General features: G+C 44.6%; 1 protein-coding gene across 1 annotated transcript; it reads right to left on the bottom strand.

The window, feature by feature from the left end:
• Positions 1 to 3,287: 3,287 nt before the first annotated feature.
• PIGR (polymeric immunoglobulin receptor) lies at positions 3,288 to 16,918 on the bottom strand. Its single transcript, XM_006834208.1, has 10 exons — positions 16,873 to 16,918; positions 15,673 to 16,017; positions 12,694 to 13,338; positions 10,891 to 11,223; positions 9,983 to 10,312; positions 6,652 to 6,802; positions 5,778 to 5,899; positions 4,829 to 4,960; positions 4,616 to 4,680; positions 3,288 to 3,383 (listed from the first exon to the last, which is right to left on the bottom strand). The coding sequence occupies exons 1-10, from the start codon at positions 16,916 to 16,918 to the stop codon at positions 3,288 to 3,290; spliced, it is 2,265 nt and encodes a 754-aa protein (XP_006834271.1).
• Positions 16,919 to 17,157: the final 239 nt, after the last annotated feature.

Genomic DNA, 17,157 nt, shown 5'->3' with positions numbered 1-17,157 from the left:
AAATTAAGTCATTTTCAGATAAACAGATATTAAAAATTTGTAAAAATCACAACAGCTTTACCAAAAAATACTAAAAGGAGTTCTTTGGACAGAGAACCAACAACTGCAGACAACAACCTGAGACTAACATGCATTACAATATCACCTCGACCCAACCCAGATATAGAAGTATGCAAAGTAAAACAGACCTACAAGACTGAGAGAAGAGAACCAGAGTCTCAGTTGCAACAAAAAGAACAAAAAACCTGCAAAATTAAAAAGAGGGAATAATCTACAGAACTACTTAATGAAGAGGAAATAAAATAGATTTCAAGAAAAAAATAATAAATAAGAATAAAGCTAACTGTAACACTAAAATTGAGACCAAGTTTTGCTCATAGCCCTAGCCCATTCCTTACTCTTAACATTAACCCTAGTCCTAAAACTAACTGAAGTCCTAGGCCTAGCCTAGACCTTCCCATAGTTCTAAGTCTAATACTCCCCACTTACTCCTACCTACTTTGCCCCCCCCCCCAAATATATATGTATAAGATTATCTGTGGCTGAGGTGACATTTCTTAGCTTTTTATTCCAAGAATCAGGGTTAGTTGCATGAACTCAGGATTGGATTGCTGGTTGTTGAAGTTAGTATGTAAGCAACTTCTTAATTCTTCTGTCACAGGCTTGGCCCTTTGGTGAGTCAGAGTGTAGTTTTCAGGGGGTAAAATAGTTATAGGTTCTGAATACTTTGTAGTTTGGCTTTCAAAATTATTTACTATCATTCTATTATTCTGGGAAATGTTACATATGCATCTTCCTTATAAAAAACAATAAAATAAACATTCTTCATGACTGCCTTTCTGGTTTGAAAAAGCCCAAGGCTCTGGTCAAATCAGCACCCTGGGCCTCTGACCTGGGTACTGCGGTCAGTGGAGACTCAGTGGAAAACCAATATGTGGTTTAGACAAGGGCAGGTGTGGAAAGATGCAGCATCCGGAGCAAGCCCTGGGGAGAAGTAAAGGTTCTGCCTACCTCTGCAGGGCAGAATAATATGGAGAACTCTCTCCCAGAGAGAACTCTTGATACACATAGACCCCAAGGAGATGGTGGGGATGAAGGGAACTTGTTGTTGTTGTTAGGTGCCATCAAGTCAGTACCGACTCATAGCGACCCTATGCACAACAGAACGAAACGTTGCCTGGTCCTGGGCCAACCTCACAATCATTGCCATGCTTGAAGGGAGCTGCCAACAGATATTTCAGACATTCCTTACAAAGACGTGGCTTAGTGCCAGATCTAGGAATGGATTTAGTAGACATGGGATCCTTGTCTCCTAAATCACTGTCCTCCCAAAAGAGGGCTTTGGATCAATTATTCTGAAACCAAAGCGGTATCATTTTTGCTAGTGATCCCTTAATAATTAAATTATTTCTAGTTGATAATCCTATAGAAGGAGTTGACACATTTGATTACTTCACTTTCAGTTAACAACCTTCTTCATCTTGGAGTTTATCGCAGGTATGAAATTCAAGGTGCAATATCCCATGGATGTTTGGTGAAGATATATATTTTTATGTCTGAGATGAGCACCAGTCATTCTTGCTTTCAGTTTATTCCATTATAAAATAGGAGCACTCCTAATTGTGTTCTGTAATACTGCTGTAATACTTAGGGTTTTGGTCACAAGAGTAGACACAAAACTATTCTTTTATTGATGAATTTGGTCCCACTTTTAGGTTCTCTCATGGTCTCCCTCAGCCCAGCTTTAGATGTGGGGGAGTCTGGTTTAGACACATGTCCTGGGATGCCTTAAAGTAGGACCCAAGCAAAACACTCTAAAATGGTTATCTGAGAAATAGCAGGCATGGAGTGGGGGTGGCAATACAGTCTGAGACTTCTTAATGGCGATCATGGTCTTTATTAATTAAGTGACATTTTTGATTTGTTAGCAAATGCCATATTTTAGGTGCTGGTTAAAGTACAGAGCTCAGAGGAAGAAAGACCTAAAACATTAGCTCTTTGGGTATCAGCTACTCCCAAGCATCAAACCAATGCCGTCTTTTCTTCTCTTCCACTCAGAACTCTTCAAATGTGAGGGGCCATCACATTAGAATGTTTGTGCTTTCATATTCTTGGGTACATCCATGTGAGTAACAGAAAGAGAAAGTGTCACCTTTCCTGAGACTGGTGAGAAACCAGTCTCCTTTTACATTCTCCTCTTCCTCCTTATTCCAAAGTGAAAATTCCTCCTTCACTAGGGAAGTAGAGGTTCTTACAGAGAGAGCCCAAATCTAGTTTTGAAGCTGGTTTATCTTACTTGATACCGTTAGAATAATCTTTCCAGGCCCCAATGTTCTTCTGTGTACAATTGTATGCATGCCCATGTTATCTAAGGAGCTTTGGTAGTGTAGTCGATTATGAGCTGGGCTGGTAATCACAAGATTAGGGGTCCAAGTCTGCCAGTCACTCTGCAGACAGCCTCAGAAACTCTATACAGGGTCGCTATGTGTTGGAACCAACCTGGTGGCACATAACCACCACAACCACTGTGTTACATGAGCCCTAAGGCCTTAGGACTCCAGATACTTGTGATTTTTCTCCATAAGGACAGAGGTGGGCCTATCTGGTTAAAATCTGAGGTCTTAATGATACAGTTACCCCGAGAGGCTTTCAAGACTCAGATATCTACAGAGGGGCTGCTAGCTGGGTTTGTGGCCTATCTGTACCAGTGTCTAGCAGGGCACCTGGAATGAAGCAAAGAAAAAGAGAGGAAGGAAGGAAAAAACAATGAAGGGATGGAGAGGAAAGCCAGTTGGCATCCCGTAATGAGGGTTTATTGTTGTTAAGTGCTGTTGAGTCAGTTCTGACTCATAGCAACCCTGTACAGGGTTTCTGAGACTGAAAATCTTTATGGGAGCAGACAGCTTCATCTCTCTCTTGCAGAGCAGCTGGAGTTAACCTGCTGATCTTTCAATTAGCAGCTCAGCATGTAACCCACTACTTTTAATATTAGCTCCTTGTCCTTTCTTCTTTCTGAGAGGCCCCTCTAAGACCTTATTTCTCCTTCTGTACCTTAGGTTCTCTCATTAGAAGTAAGCTTCAGTAGATGGAAGACCCACAGCACTCTCCCCAAACAGGAACAACGAGGACCCTGAGAAGAGGACCAGCACACCCTCTGAGGACAGACAAGAAATGTTGAGGTGGGTATAAGTGCAGGCAGCAGGAGGCCCCTGGAACTGAGGGCCCTGAGATCAACGTGATTCTGAGATGATTGTGAAGGGCGGAGGAAGGCAGAGTCGGCACGATGCCTAGGCTTTGCAGGAGCCATCTTGGAGGTTTGCAGCCATGGTATTGGACTGGAGCAGGAAGGCGTTGTAGGCTATGTCAGCTTCCTCCTTGGATGACTGAGGGAGCAACAGGACAAGAATCAATCAGTGTTTGGGGCACTGGCTCAGTGCTGAGGACTGGGAGGAGGCCACAAGTCATAATCTTGGGCCCAAGCAACAGAAGCCTGTGTAAACCCACTAATCTTTCTTTGGCCCCCATGCACAACAAGAGGCATTTATTTTGAGAAATGGAAAGTTGCAGCCTCTAAAAATACCTCTTTTTGTCTCACTACCTCCTTCTGACATACAGAGTGGAACCATCTCTGTTGCCTGGGCCTGTCCCCGGAAGCTCTGCCTACACAGTGCACAGGTCAAGGTGGCAAGGCTGGTGGCTGTCACAGAGGATTAGATTGTTTTTGGCTCCACCTGACCAGTATCATTAGACTAGAGCAGAATGCTGTCTTCAGGACAGCTGATTCTTCTATGGTTGCTTGTAAATGCTGGGGTTTCTGCTCTGGTGAGGTAAAGTATATATGATAGAAGGCATTCACACCTCAGGATTAGAGATACGAGGTGTTATCCTTCCAAGAGCCCCTGAACCTCAGGGAACATGAAGGGAAGTAATATGTAATCCAAGGACAAAGGGGTACTAGGTTGGTGACTATCAAATTGCCCACCATGAGCAAATGTCTTAGAGGCCCTCCAAAAGGTTGGTCCTGAGCAAACCCTCTTGCAGGGACAGATGACCAGAGGTCCATGGCCCCTCCAGTCCCAGAAAAGCATTCACTTAGTTAGCACCTTTGATATTTGATCGTCCCACCCTACGGCTGAATTGTCTATACACTTGCCTTCTTCATCCTAGTCTCCTTCCCTTCTGTAAGTTTGTTGTTATTGGGTGATGCTGTGGTGTCAATTTCAACTCCTAGCCACCCATGTGACAGAACAGAATTACCCTATAGGGTTTTCTAGGCTGTAATCTATATTGGAGCCAGAACTTTCTCCCTTGTAGTCACAGAGCTGCCCACGTTTTGAACTTAACTGTTATGCCATGCCACCAGGACTCTAAATCTTATAAATACAGCTCATCTCCTTCTCCATCCTCATTCACAGCAACAGCTAGCAGCCAGGCCCTCCCCAGAAAGAAACATCTTTCTCTCCAAAATAAGCTCTCAATAGTATTTACAACATTCTCCTTTTTATGGGGTTGAGTCGGTCCCACATTGAGGTAGTTTTTCCTGCTGACTAACTGCAGTCCTTCCTGGTGCATTTCTGCCCCACAGGCGAAGCCTCTGCTCCCTTCTCATTCTTACCCTTTTCTGCTTCTTGGATTCTTCACTCTTCTCCGTGGTCTCTGTGGTGGTCTCTGTGGTGGTCTCTGTGGTAGTCTCTGTAGTAGCGATGAAGTTTGGGTGAAAAGGGAGATGATTAGGCCTCATGAGCTCATAGTTCCACCACAGATGTAACATCATGTCTCGTTCTTGCCCTTTTGGGGGTCGAACATCCCCGCAAGTGAGGGTACATACCATCTTTTCCTCTGAGGGATGATTCTTGAATGACTGAAGAGATTCCCTTGTTGTCATTGGCACCAAAATCCGTGGCGTTGTCTAAGTCAGTCATGCTAATGTCTGTCCTGTAGCTCCTAATTGAAATTCGGTCTTTGGAGAAAGAAGAGTTGGGGTAAGGACTGAGAGAAGGATAAGCTAGGGAATGCGCTGAACCTCTAAGGGAGAGCTGTTGCCACTCTACAGGAAAGCTGAAATGGGAGTGGGCCTCTCTGGTTGTTTGTCCCTAGTATCCAGAGCTCCAAGTGGAAATGAGTCCCTTTTCATGGATAATCAAGACTCAGCAATTCCTGACTTTTGCTTCATTTCCCCCTCACATCTGATGCCTGTCGAAGTGGTTTTTATTAACTCTGTTTTGAGCAATGAGGAAATTGAAGCATGAATAAGCCCTTACCCCAAATCGCATAGCCATTTAGGATGAGAGTCCAGGTCTTACCACCTCCTCATCTCCTTTTCCTAGGCTGCTCTGTCTTTGAACGTAGACCCTGATCATCAGAGATACCCTTCAGGAGACAGTATTTCCATGAGTAACCAGTTTCCAGGGGCCCATTCTGATTCAGAGCAACCTCAGGTGTTGCAGAGGAGAACTACATTCCATAGGGGTTCCATGACTGTGAACTTTCAGAAGAAGACAATTAGGTCTGTCTCTGAGGGATCAAACCAGCAACCTCTCAGTTAGTAGTTGAGCGCTTAATAGTTTGTGCCACACAAGAACTTCTCCTATTTGGAAAGGAGCATGCAGTTTAAGGTTAGGGAATGTGAGAGCTTGTCTTTCCCCATCCTCCTTTTCCAGATTCCTTTCTGTTAGCATATGAAAGAGAAGAGACAAAGGCAATCTTCTCTATGGGCAGCAGAGCTGGGGTACAAAGCCTTGGATTAGAGATGGGCAGGGTACATCCTGGGAACTCACCAACATTCTTCCTGTGCCGGGCTCTGAGGATCCCAACAACCACAGCTCCTACCACCAGCACCAGGGCCAGGGGTACGATCGTGGAGATCAGCACTGTGGAGCTCTTGCCTTGTTCTCCAGTGCTGGAAAAATGATTAAGTTAGTTAATAGCTAAAAGGGAAACCTGGGTCCCAGGATGTGCTGGCTGGTTTACTCCGGTTCCTTTGCTCCCTGGCTGATTCTCTGTCTCCTCCTGATACAGTGCCCTAGCTCTATTCTTCCAAGAAGCCTTCTCAGACAAGGCAAAGACTAGGACTAGGCCTCCTCTGCATCAGGATCCTTTGAAATGGAATTGAATTGATTGAATTGTGACCCACCCAAAACATGTGTTGTGAATCCTAATTTGTGGCTATATTCCCACTTGGGAATAGGGATTTTGTGGTGAATCTTAACTCTAACTTCCTTTAAGATGTAAAAAGAGCAGATTTGGTATAGAAGCAAAGAAAAATTAAAAAAATAAAGGATGGAATAATAGATACCACTTGGAGATCTCCAAAGAATACTGAGAAAAGCCCTAAAGAAGCTGAAAAAGGACTTCCCCCGGAGCTGACAGTCAGTCTTCCCCTAGAGCTGCTATCTGGAATTCAGACTTCTACAGTTTGAGCAAATAAATTTCTGTTTGTTAAAGCCAACCACTTGTGATATTGTTCTTATAGCAGCCCTAAGAAATTAAGGTACTGCTTCAACCATAGGGAAAAGGCCAGAGAGCACCCCTGGACCTTGTTAAGCACAAGCAAGATGGTTAGGGCAGCCCCCACGATTTAAAATGCAGATGGGTTTTCCTCCTTGTGGTTGGTGATCTATCCCATCTGGAGAGCCCCAAACCCTTCCTCACCTGCCAGATTGTGCATCACCAGCTTCAAGATCCTCTATCACTGCAGGCTTGGGATATTGAATGGCTTTGTTTTCAAACTGCCGAACATTTGGCTCCACTGCCTCCTCACTGGGAGCAGCCTTTTCTTGGCTGACAACATGGGACTCTGGAACTGAGCAGAGTAAAGGGAGATATTGGGTATGATTTTGGATTGTTTTCTCCTTGAGGTTAGGGAGTGTGAGCAGTGCTACTTCATTAGGAATCTCAGGGTCAAGGCTTTTGAGGTAGGATCCAGGATGGTTTTAGAGATAAAGGCAGTGGTGTGGCCTTCTTGAGTTTGCTACAGATGCTCTCTGCCCCATTAATAGCACACTCATTTCCACCCACAGTGCTCCATCCAGTTATGCATAAGGTCGGAGCTATCACTTAAAAGACTGGGCAATTTTTCATAGCTTTGAAACCCTGCCCAAGTCTTTCTGGCTATAGAACTTGGTGTGAGGTGCTGCCTCCTAGTGGTAGTTTGTTAACGATGCCCTATGGTGAGCTGCTATGAGTTGGAATGGACTCCAGGGCACTTAACAAAAAATGGTGAGCCTTGGAGTCCTGGTGTCACACTGTGGGTTAATGTGCTGGACTGCAAAGTCGGCTTAAACCACAAGGTTGGTGGTTCAAGCTCACCAATTGCTCCTAGAAACCCTGTACAGGGTCGCTGTGGGTCAGAACTGACTCGACCGATGGCACTTAACAACAGTAACAACAAAATGGTGTGCCTTGGTGTGGTGCTGTTGGATAAGCACTGGACTGCTCACCACAAGGTTGGTGGTTCAAACTCACCAACCACTCCTTGGAAACCCTATACAGGCTTGCTGTGAGTCAGGATGGCACTTAACAGCAACAACATGGTCAGCCAGACTAGCTAGAGTCAGCCATAAATTTTGTTAAATGTCCTTGAGCCAGTTTCATCTCATAGGCACCCTGGATAGGGTTTTTGAGGCTGCACATCTTTGGGGAAACAGAAAGCCTCTTTCTCCCGTGGAGTAGCTCACAGTCCAGTATTTATTGTACAGAGTCACTGAGCTCCCAGTCATACATAATAGGACTTCTTTTTTTTTCTATTGTCATTGGCTCAGTCAACCCCTGAAAACCCTATGCAGGGTCACTATGAGTTGGAACCGACTTCAGTCTCATGGCAACCCTATATGTGTCAGAGTAGAATTGTACTCCATAAGGTTTAAAAAAAAAAATTTTTTTTTTCCCATAGGGTTTTAAATGGTTGATTTTTTGGATGTAGGGTAGTCTCACTGCAGGACTTCTAAAACCCACTGTCACTGAGTTGATTCTGACTCATAGTGACCTTATTTAGGGCTTCTGAGACTATAAATCTTTATGGGAACAGACAGCCTCATCTTTCTCCTCTGGAGTGATTAGTGTGTTTGAATTGCTAACCTTGTGGTTAGCACTCCAGTGCTTTTCCTACAGTGCTACCATGGCTTCTTATTAGACTTTGTTGTTGTTGTTGTTGTTGTTGTTATTAAGTGTGGTCAAGTCGGTTCTGACTCATAGTGACCTTGTATAGGGTTTCCAAGGAGCAGCTGGTGGGTTTGAACTCCTGACCTTGTGGTTCACAGTCTAGTGCTGATTCTATAGCGCCACACCAGAACTCCTAATAAGACTTACGTTGTTGTTGTTGTTAGGTGCCATCGAGTTGGTACCGACTCATTGCGACCTATGCACAGCAGAACGAAACACTGCCCGATCCTGGGCCAGCCTCACTATTGTTGCCACGTTTGAGTCCGTTGATGCTGCCACTTGGCCAATCCATCTTGTTATATATAAGACTTATAAGGGAGACCAATTACACTTCTACGAGAGCTAAGAGTGGTAGAATTGCACATGTGTAAGAGGAGTCCTAGGGTTCTGATGTGCACGTTAGGATAAGTACTTGACCACGAGTTTTGGTTTGAACCACAAGGTCAATGATTCAAACTCACAAACCACTCTTTGGAAACCCTATGCAGGGTAACTCTGAGTCAGAACTGACTCGACAGCACTTAACAACACAACAAAGAGGAGTCCTGGTGTGGTGCTGTAGGATAAGCATTGAATTGGTAATTTTAGTAATTAGAAGGGCAGTGGTTTAAACATTCCAGCTGCTCCATGGAAACCCTATACATGGTTGCTATGAGTTGGAACTGACTCCATGGCACTTAGCCACAACAAGGGAGATTGAATATACCCTAACCAGAGACAAACCATTTCACGTGACATTCAAAGAAGAGGCTTATATATAATGCAGATGGTGTTAGAAGAATTTGCCTTAATGTTCTTTACCGGACCTAGTAATTGGGCTAGGTGCTGGGCTGCTAATCACAAGATTGGCTGTTCAAACTCACCAGTTGCTCCTCCAGAGAAAGATGAGGCTTTCTGCCCTTGTAAAAATGTGGTCTTGGAAACCTTATACAGGGTCGCTATGAGTTAGAATCCACTGAGGGGCAGTGATTTGATTGTTGTTGTTTGGCCCTCTTCTGAGAGCAGGCTTTGGCAGTGGGGAGGCATTATGACCACAATGGTTTATGATAGTGAACCTGGAATCTCTATCTATAGAAGAGGCTTTTTGTTGTTGTTGTTTACATGCCATCGAGTCAGTTCTGACTCATAGTGACCCTGTATAGGATTTCCAAGGAGCAGAGGGTGGGTTTGAACCACCGACTTCACAGCTCAAACTGGCCTTGCAGTCCAGTGCATTATCCTGCAGCACCATACCAGGACTGAAAGGAGAATGGTGGGATGGATGCACCTTGAAGCTAACTAAGAACAGCAAGACCACGATTGTGACTTAGATTGTATGAGGGGGCCTCAAAAAGTTTGTGGAAACATGGAATTATAAGAAAATGAAATTTTTCCATAAACTTTTTGAAGTCCCCATGTGTTTCTATTGGGATGCCATTTGGGAGTACTAAATGAGCTGAAACCCTATAAGGGTCGCTATGAGTCTGAACTGACTCCACATAACCACCACCAACCACCAAATGAGCTTATATGGGGGACAAATCTCCCTTTTCCCTAACTTCTTCTGGCCAGACTTTGGACAGAGAAGCTCCTGATGGAGAAGCTGTTGTTGTTAAGTGCCGGTGAGTCGGTTCTAACTCATAGTGATCCTGTATAGGGTTTCAGAGGAGCGGCTGGTAAACTTGAACTGTTGACCTTGCAGTCAAGTTCAAACTGACTTTGCAGTTCAGCGCATTAGCCCACAGCACCACACCAGGACTCTGGAGAAAATGTTAGGCAGGGACATTAAAGGGTCTTGCTTCTGGAGCCCTGGGGAACTCAGGCCTTGCCCTTGGAGACTCACTCGCTCTTCCCTTCTGTATGGTCACATAAACGGCAGCGGTCTCTCCATAGCGGTGGTTCTCCTTCTCCTTTACCCCACACCAGTACCAGCCCTGGTCAGCCTCCGTGACTGAGTTCAGGGTCAGAGAGACGGTCTTGCTGTTCTGGTCACAGTTTACAAAGGCCTGGCTGGGCCCGTCGTCTTGGCTGGGCAGGGTCTGGCAGCCTTTGTTGCTCCACTTGCACCAATATTTTTCCTGTGTGTAGAACTTGCATGGGTAGTGACAGGAAATCTTGAGAGTCTCTCCTGCCAAAGCAGTGACTTTCTCTGGTACCTTTAGGTTTGGCTTTCCTGGAGCAGGATGGGAAGAAGAAATAGACACAGGAATTGGTGCTGGTAATACTATAGGGCTGTGACTGACCATGGTGGGGACATGGTTTCACAGTCCATAGCATTGTAAATAGATACACTGAATACATAAGAGCTGCAATTGGGGGATCTCTAATAATTACTATTGATAGCTACCATGAATCAGTCTAGGGTCTATCATGGAACCCCAAACCTTGCCCATTACATTCAGTTTGCTTTCTTTTCTCTTCCCTTCTCTTCCAGACTCAATACAATGAGCTAGACTCTGTACTCTACTTGAATGGAAGGCTGTGTACACTGTGAAAGAGAACAATGGTCTTGATAATAGGAGGGCCTATGTGTGGTAGTTTCAAAGGTGCAGAAGTGAACATGAAAGGGTGTTTAGAACAGGTTCAAAAAGAGGAACTCTGGGCAGGTGGGTTCTCTCCTGAGGACTGTCCCATTCAGTATTGTGTTAGGTGGGACTGAAGGAAGAGTGGGTTTGTGGGGGGAAGGGTGATCCAGCTGCTGACTGGAGAAAGTCTTGGGACTGTCTCCCTTCTCCCTTATTTGGCTCTTACCTTCAATAATCTTGAGCTCCGTGGTGGACCTCCAGCGAATGTCACCACTGGTCATACACCAATAGAAGCCAGCATCCTGGGTGGTGAGCTGGTTGAGTATGACAGTGTAGGTGCCATTGCCTGGCTCTTCAAACAGTGCCAGCCTGCCCTGGTACTGATTATCAACCAGCCCCTGGCTCTCCACCAACAGTTGGCAAGCGCCATTTTGACTTTTTTTCCAGCGGCACCAGTACTTCAGGGAACTTCTGTCCTTAGGGTTGTAGGAACAGAACACTGCCACAGAGCCTCCAGCCACACCTTTTACCACAGATGGACTCTGGGGAATGTTGTTCTCTAGAAGCACAGAGAGAGGTGGGATGAAGGATGGCAACATAGGAATGGTCTTGGTTGGCCTTCCTTCCAAGGAATGGTCTTGGTTGGCCTGAACACCTTTCTCACCAGCCATCATGGAATGTAAAGTTTATACTAATCACCTCACTCTCCTCAGAAAATGAAAAAAGACTTTCCTAATGACTGCTGTAGGATAAGCACTGGACTTCTAATCATAAGGTCAGAACTTCAAACCGATCAGCTGCTCGTCAGAAACCCTATACAGGGTCACTCTGAGACAGAACTGACTTGATGACGCTTGACAACAACAGCAATGACCCCTAGCCTATGACAGATCCATCAGGACCAGATTTCTGTGACTTTAACCTCCAGACTGGGCACCTTGTTCTCTTTCCTCATGTTATTCTGAGTGCAGGATAGAAGAATGCAAGGTGAGCTTAACTACCCTTCTTCTTTGACTTCTTACAAAAATCTCCTTTTATATAAATTTTTGTCTCTTTAGTACCTCATCACACATAAAAGTATATTTGGATTTTCTCCAAATACAGACACCATATTTAGAATGGTATTTAAAATACAAACTAGACATGTTTCATTGCCGAGGAGCCCTCAGAGAGAGCGCCCTGATGCGTATCCTAGAGGACTGCAGATGTGGAGAGATGTGGCAAGGACCCAGAAATGATACACACACAGGATATATAGATCCCTTCAAGAAATGTCACCTGGACAGAGATCTTGATTTGCAAGTACTCGTTTACTGCTTCTCCTGAGAGAAGCTGTAGGTGGAGTCCTCCAGGGTGAGAAAGAGCAGTTACTCCCTGTGTTAATGGTTTATCAAAGTAGAGTTGAATCGGTCAGATCTTGCTAACAAGTCTGTTGGAGCAGAAAACCTAGAAGCTGGGAAGTTACCCTCCAGGAAAGCTTTAAGACTAAGAGGAGGCAATCCTTCTCCCATCTGCATGTGAAGAATGATGGGCCTTCTGCTCAGGGGTCAGTGGGAGGGAACAAACCACCGCTGCAGACCGAGCCACGGCACTGGGATTCCTCAGGGTGGTGATATACCATGGCTCTCTGAAACCCAGATAGTCTGTAAATCTTACCTTAACCAGGAACCTCACCGTCCTCATTCCTATTAAGCAAGGGCAGAGGTCAAAAAGTGTCTTGAGAAGATGAAGCTGCTCAAAAGAAAGACCTGGAGGTCACAGACACTGAAAACCCCATGGAGTACAGTTCTACTCTGACAAACATGGGGTTAGGATGAGTTAGAATCAACTCCATGGCAACTGACTTTTTAACACAAGACATGTTTTCTAGCTCTCCTGCACTGGTTGCTCAGACCACATTGTGACCAGGCCCATCAGTGAGTGGATGGTATAGACTGACTGATGAATACTGAAGAATAGACTTACTCATAGCTCTTGCCTTGAGTATTACATTGCTCTCCCCTATTTGTTCCCCCCTCCAAGGTCTTACCCTCATTGACAAAGAGCTGAAAATCCTGGCGGGGCCAACCATCTTTTAGCAAACCCTCAGGATGGGCTCCACACACATAACGTCCTGCATCCTCCTTCCTTAGACTGGTGATTAGCACTCGGAACAAGCCATTGTCCTCAAAGTTGAGTAGGATCCTGCCTTCAAAGCTTGGAGCCAGCTTCCCCCGGGTGTTGATGATCACTTCACAGCTTTGCCCAGTGGTTCTCATGTAACAAAGAAATTTGGGCACTTCTGCCATCTCAGAGCCCAGGGCACAGTCAAAGTTCACAGAGCCCCTCAGGTCTCCATAAACCAGCTCGGGCTCTGGCATTATCACTTGGAGATCAACATTCCTGCTTTCTTCCCCGGCCATACAAGCATACATCCCAGTATCAGTGGACTGGAGTTGGTTAATGGAGACTCTGAACTTTAGTTGACTTGTGCCCTGTAATTTAAGGTCTGTTCTGCCTTTGTAGATGGGGCTTATGTACCCAGAGGAGTCGATGACCAAGACACAGTTCTGGCCAGCCTTTTTGCACAAGGACTTCTTCTTCTCGATATTCTCAGCCTTGAAAAGGCAGTCGATGACCACCTCTCTGCCCAGCTTTGCTGTGTAGATCTGAGTGCCACTTGGAAGCTCAGGATCTGCAGGATGGGATGAAGATATATGTTGTCATTGCACCTCCATGCAACAAAGGACTTCTACTTTTCCTGATAAGAATCTGGGTGATTCTCGCACTTGGAATGTTCACCTCCCCAAAGGGACACTGTCAACCTTTGTTTTTCAAGGCCAGTTTCGATGCTGCCTCATTGTTCTCAGACTAGCTCTAACCTCTTCCCTCTCATTTATTACTCTCAATCTTGTGTATAGTTAATTATGCTTCTCTCTGCCTTCCTCAATATCTGGAAGCTCCTTGAGACCAGGGACACATCTTGCTCCTGTTGGACTCCCCTTGCACAATGCCTATACAATAACAATGCATGTTGAAATGAACAGAATGAATGTAAGTCGCAAAGTGGCAACTTGTAGCTCATTGTTCTAGAATCTTCTTAAAAATTCAGACAGTCCAAACATGGGAGGAGCTGCTTTGTGAAGTGGTGGAGTTCCTCTATGTAAAGTGTTTAATCAGAGGCATTCAATCTAAAATGTTCTTCTTCAGAATATTCTATACAGAGTGAACACTAAGCTCCCTTCTGCTCTAATGATCCTGCAATTCTGGAAAACTCCATCACTACCTGATGTTAACCCACAAACAGACAATATTAGGTACATCCCAAAGTGGAAATAAGCATCTTTAGGAGTTGATCTCCTCTCTTTGAAATTTCCTCCCTTAAGACTCTTTTTTTAAGGTTGCCCTTGATTATCTAAAATTCTCTCACTAAGAGACTGGAGAAACCCAGAATCCATGGCCCTTGGTTACTCTTCAGGTCTGGAACATTGCACAATGTTCAGCCAAGCAATAGATAGGTCCATAGGGTGAGGTTCACACATCATAGAATGGTTGACCATTGGAGATTAAAAGAGCAGCGTTTACCGAAGGGCAAAATTCAAAAGGATTGGGAAAGAAGGTTGAATGGAAATAAGAATCACAGGGAGAAAGTATGATAAGGGATGGTACATTGAAGGGATTGAAACAAAGTGTATGGTTTGTTGAATGTAAAAGGGATGATCTGCTCTGTAAACCTGCACTCAATTCACAATACAAAGTTTAAACAATAAATAAACAAAGAAAAATCCTTTCACTGTTGGATCTTTGTCAGAAAGATCTCTCTGTAGTGTCTAGGATCCTAAAAGCTCATGAACAGCAGTCTAAGATGCAGTATTTAATCTCTCCATGTGCAGAAGAAAGAAGAGTGATGAGAAATGAAGGTGTTTGGAATTAATTAGTCCAATGGACAGATGGAACATGTGAACATCAGTCTCTCTGATTCTGAAACCAGAACTAGATGGTACCAGGCTGCCACTACCAACTGCTCTGAAAGGGATCACATTAGAGGGTCCTAGATAGAGTGGGAGAAAATGTGGAACAAAACTCAAAATTATTGAAAAAAAACAAAGGACCGGGCTTATTGGTCAGAAAGATACTGGAGGCACCTCAGACTATGGTCCTCAGCTACACTTCAGATCTGGAAAGGAACTCGCCCTTGTGGTTCAATTTTCAGCCTAGCAGTAGATAAGTATATAGTGGGGGACAACAATACTAGTAAGGCATGCTCACCATGGAATGGTCAATCATTCACAATCAATAGAGCAGCATTTTCTTAAGGACAGAGTAGAGAAGGGATGGGTAGGTGGGTGGAATGGAAACCGGAACCTGTTTGGAGGGGATTGCAGTCATTGAGATGAAACAGTGTATGATTTGTAAAACTGATGATCTTGTCTGTAAACCTTCACTGAATTCACAATTAAAAACAGAAAAAGAGCTCTCTGATTTTTTTCTTTCTCTTAGTTAGGATGGGTGTGTTCAGTAACCAATCTCTTCAGGACCTTGTTCTGTGGGAGAAAACTGGTCATCTAATTTATGCAAATAGTGTCAGTGGACTAATGGACACCAGGTAACAAATACATATTTTATTTAGAGCCTCCTAGTGACCTGCGGCACGTTAAAGGCAGGAAGTTATGGCTCCCTCTAAATCTCTTTTTGACTTTTCTGTTTTCCTCAGTTCACAGATCTCTTGTCTCACCTGTAGCAAACCCAGAAAAGTTGTCTTTCTGGTACCCTTTTAAGCTAGGGCCTCAGTAAAGTCATATAATGATATAGCCCTAAAGACTTAGGATGGTTTGCCCCCTGTCCCCATATTTACCTCACATGTCTCCTTTCTATCACCTACTATGAAAAGTCCTTGCCTCCAGAAGGCAGAGGAATCACAGCCTTTCTCACTATACACTCTTCCCTCCCAGGAAGCTTTTCCATTGCACCCGAGGCAATTCCCTCCCTCTAACTTTTCCACAGAAGCCCAAGGAGCCTGAGTCCTTACCCTTGTTGACCTTCAGGCTTACATCAAAGGACAAGCCTCGGTTATTTATGCCCAGGCCACATTTGTATTTCCCAGAGTCAGTCTGGAGGAGATGAGCAATGTCCACCACAAACATGTTGCTCTCTGGGTAGTTGGTGAGGTTGGCTCTGTCTGTGTAGTCCTCGGAGATGAAGCCCCCTGATGAGATGAGGGTTATACAGCGGCCGCTGGGTTCCTGGCGGCACCAGAACTTCCGGGAATGACGGTTGACAGAGGTTGCTGGGTAGTAGCACTTGATAGACACTGACTTGCCTTCCTTACTACTCACCTCCTGGGGACCAAATATGGGACTCTTCATGGAAACCTCTGTGGAGAGAGAGGACAGAAGCTGTCTGAAGCCTTTGGGAGGAAAAGTCTCCTGAAGGCATCCAGAAAGCCCAGCTTGAAAAGGCCACATGGGCCTTTTGTGGAATATGTACCACACAGTGTGGCACCGTAGGCTAATATGTCAGACTGCAAAGTCACTTGAACTGCAAGGTCGGTGGTTCAAGTTCACCAACTGCTCCTTGGAAACCCTATACAGTGTCACTATGGGTCGGAGTCGACTCGACAGCACTTAATAACAACAACAATAAGACATCTAGACCCTTGCTGGATTTGGTGATCATTATTAAGTTATACTTTTAATCAATGAAAGACAATGAAACATCACACTTAAAATTATATTCCCTATCCTAAAAAAAGATTAACACCACCTTTGTAGGGAGCTACACCTTCACATTATTTCTAAAAATAACTTTTAGGTTCTTTTTATTTATTATTTTTTAGGTATTTTAAAAAATATATTCAGATATAATTATTGAGAGGCAGGATAAAGAAGTTATTTCTCCAAAATTATTTTATCAAATAATAGAAATGCTTGGTTGAGAGGCTGTGTTTTATTATTATTAATAATAATTATTATTATTATTACCAGAGAACACCCCACACCAGACCCCTGGCATTGAAAGTAGGAATCCACCCTGATCCCCAAGGCTCACAAATCCTGTCTTAGAGGAGACCTTGCTGCAGTGTTCTGTGTGATTCCTCTCAAGGGTATGTATATTTTGAGAGGGACACCCTGGGGATGGGTCCCATCCCAGTGTTCCCAAGGAACTGGTCCTGGAGGGGTGGAGGGTAGGGGTGGAGCCATAGGGAGTTAGTTAGGACTGGCAGACACACCTGGAACGACAGCCAGCAGGCAGGCGAGGAAAACCAAGAGCGTCATGGCCGATGGCTCCTGTGGGGGCTGTGCAGCCCACTCACGGTCCTTCCTGTGTGAGATGCTGGAAGACAATCATCACAAGACATGAAACTTGTCTGTCTCCCCAAACTAGTTGACCTTAGAGTTTCTGTAGCACTTACTTGGCTTTTTGTCACCAGCAATTCACATCCATCCTGCTGAGTGAATAAATGGCCCCACCTTACCCTTTGAGACTCAAATTCCCATCTCATAGCGCATGTTGT

This window comes from Chrysochloris asiatica, unplaced genomic scaffold (assembly GCF_000296735.1).
Source record: "Chrysochloris asiatica unplaced genomic scaffold, ChrAsi1.0 scaffold00009, whole genome shotgun sequence".
In the NCBI taxonomy this organism is placed as follows: Eukaryota; Metazoa; Chordata; class Mammalia; order Afrosoricida; family Chrysochloridae; genus Chrysochloris; species Chrysochloris asiatica.
The sequence above is the reverse complement of the archived record's forward strand: the minus strand, read 5'-3'. Positions and strand labels throughout refer to the sequence as shown.

Coding starts and splice junctions, on each gene's coding strand:
- PIGR (XM_006834208.1), bottom strand. CDS start 16,918: ATGACGCTCTTGGTTTTCCTCGCCTGCCTGCTGGCTGTCGTTCCAG. Junction 6,803..9,982: donor CATACAGAAGGGAAGAGCGA/GTGAGTCTCCAA, acceptor TACTCTGCTCAG/TTCCAGAGTCCCATGTTGTC. Junction 4,961..5,777: donor CCGGCACAGGAAGAATGTTG/GTGAGTTCCCAG, acceptor CTTTCTCCAAAG/ACCGAATTTCAATTAGGAGC.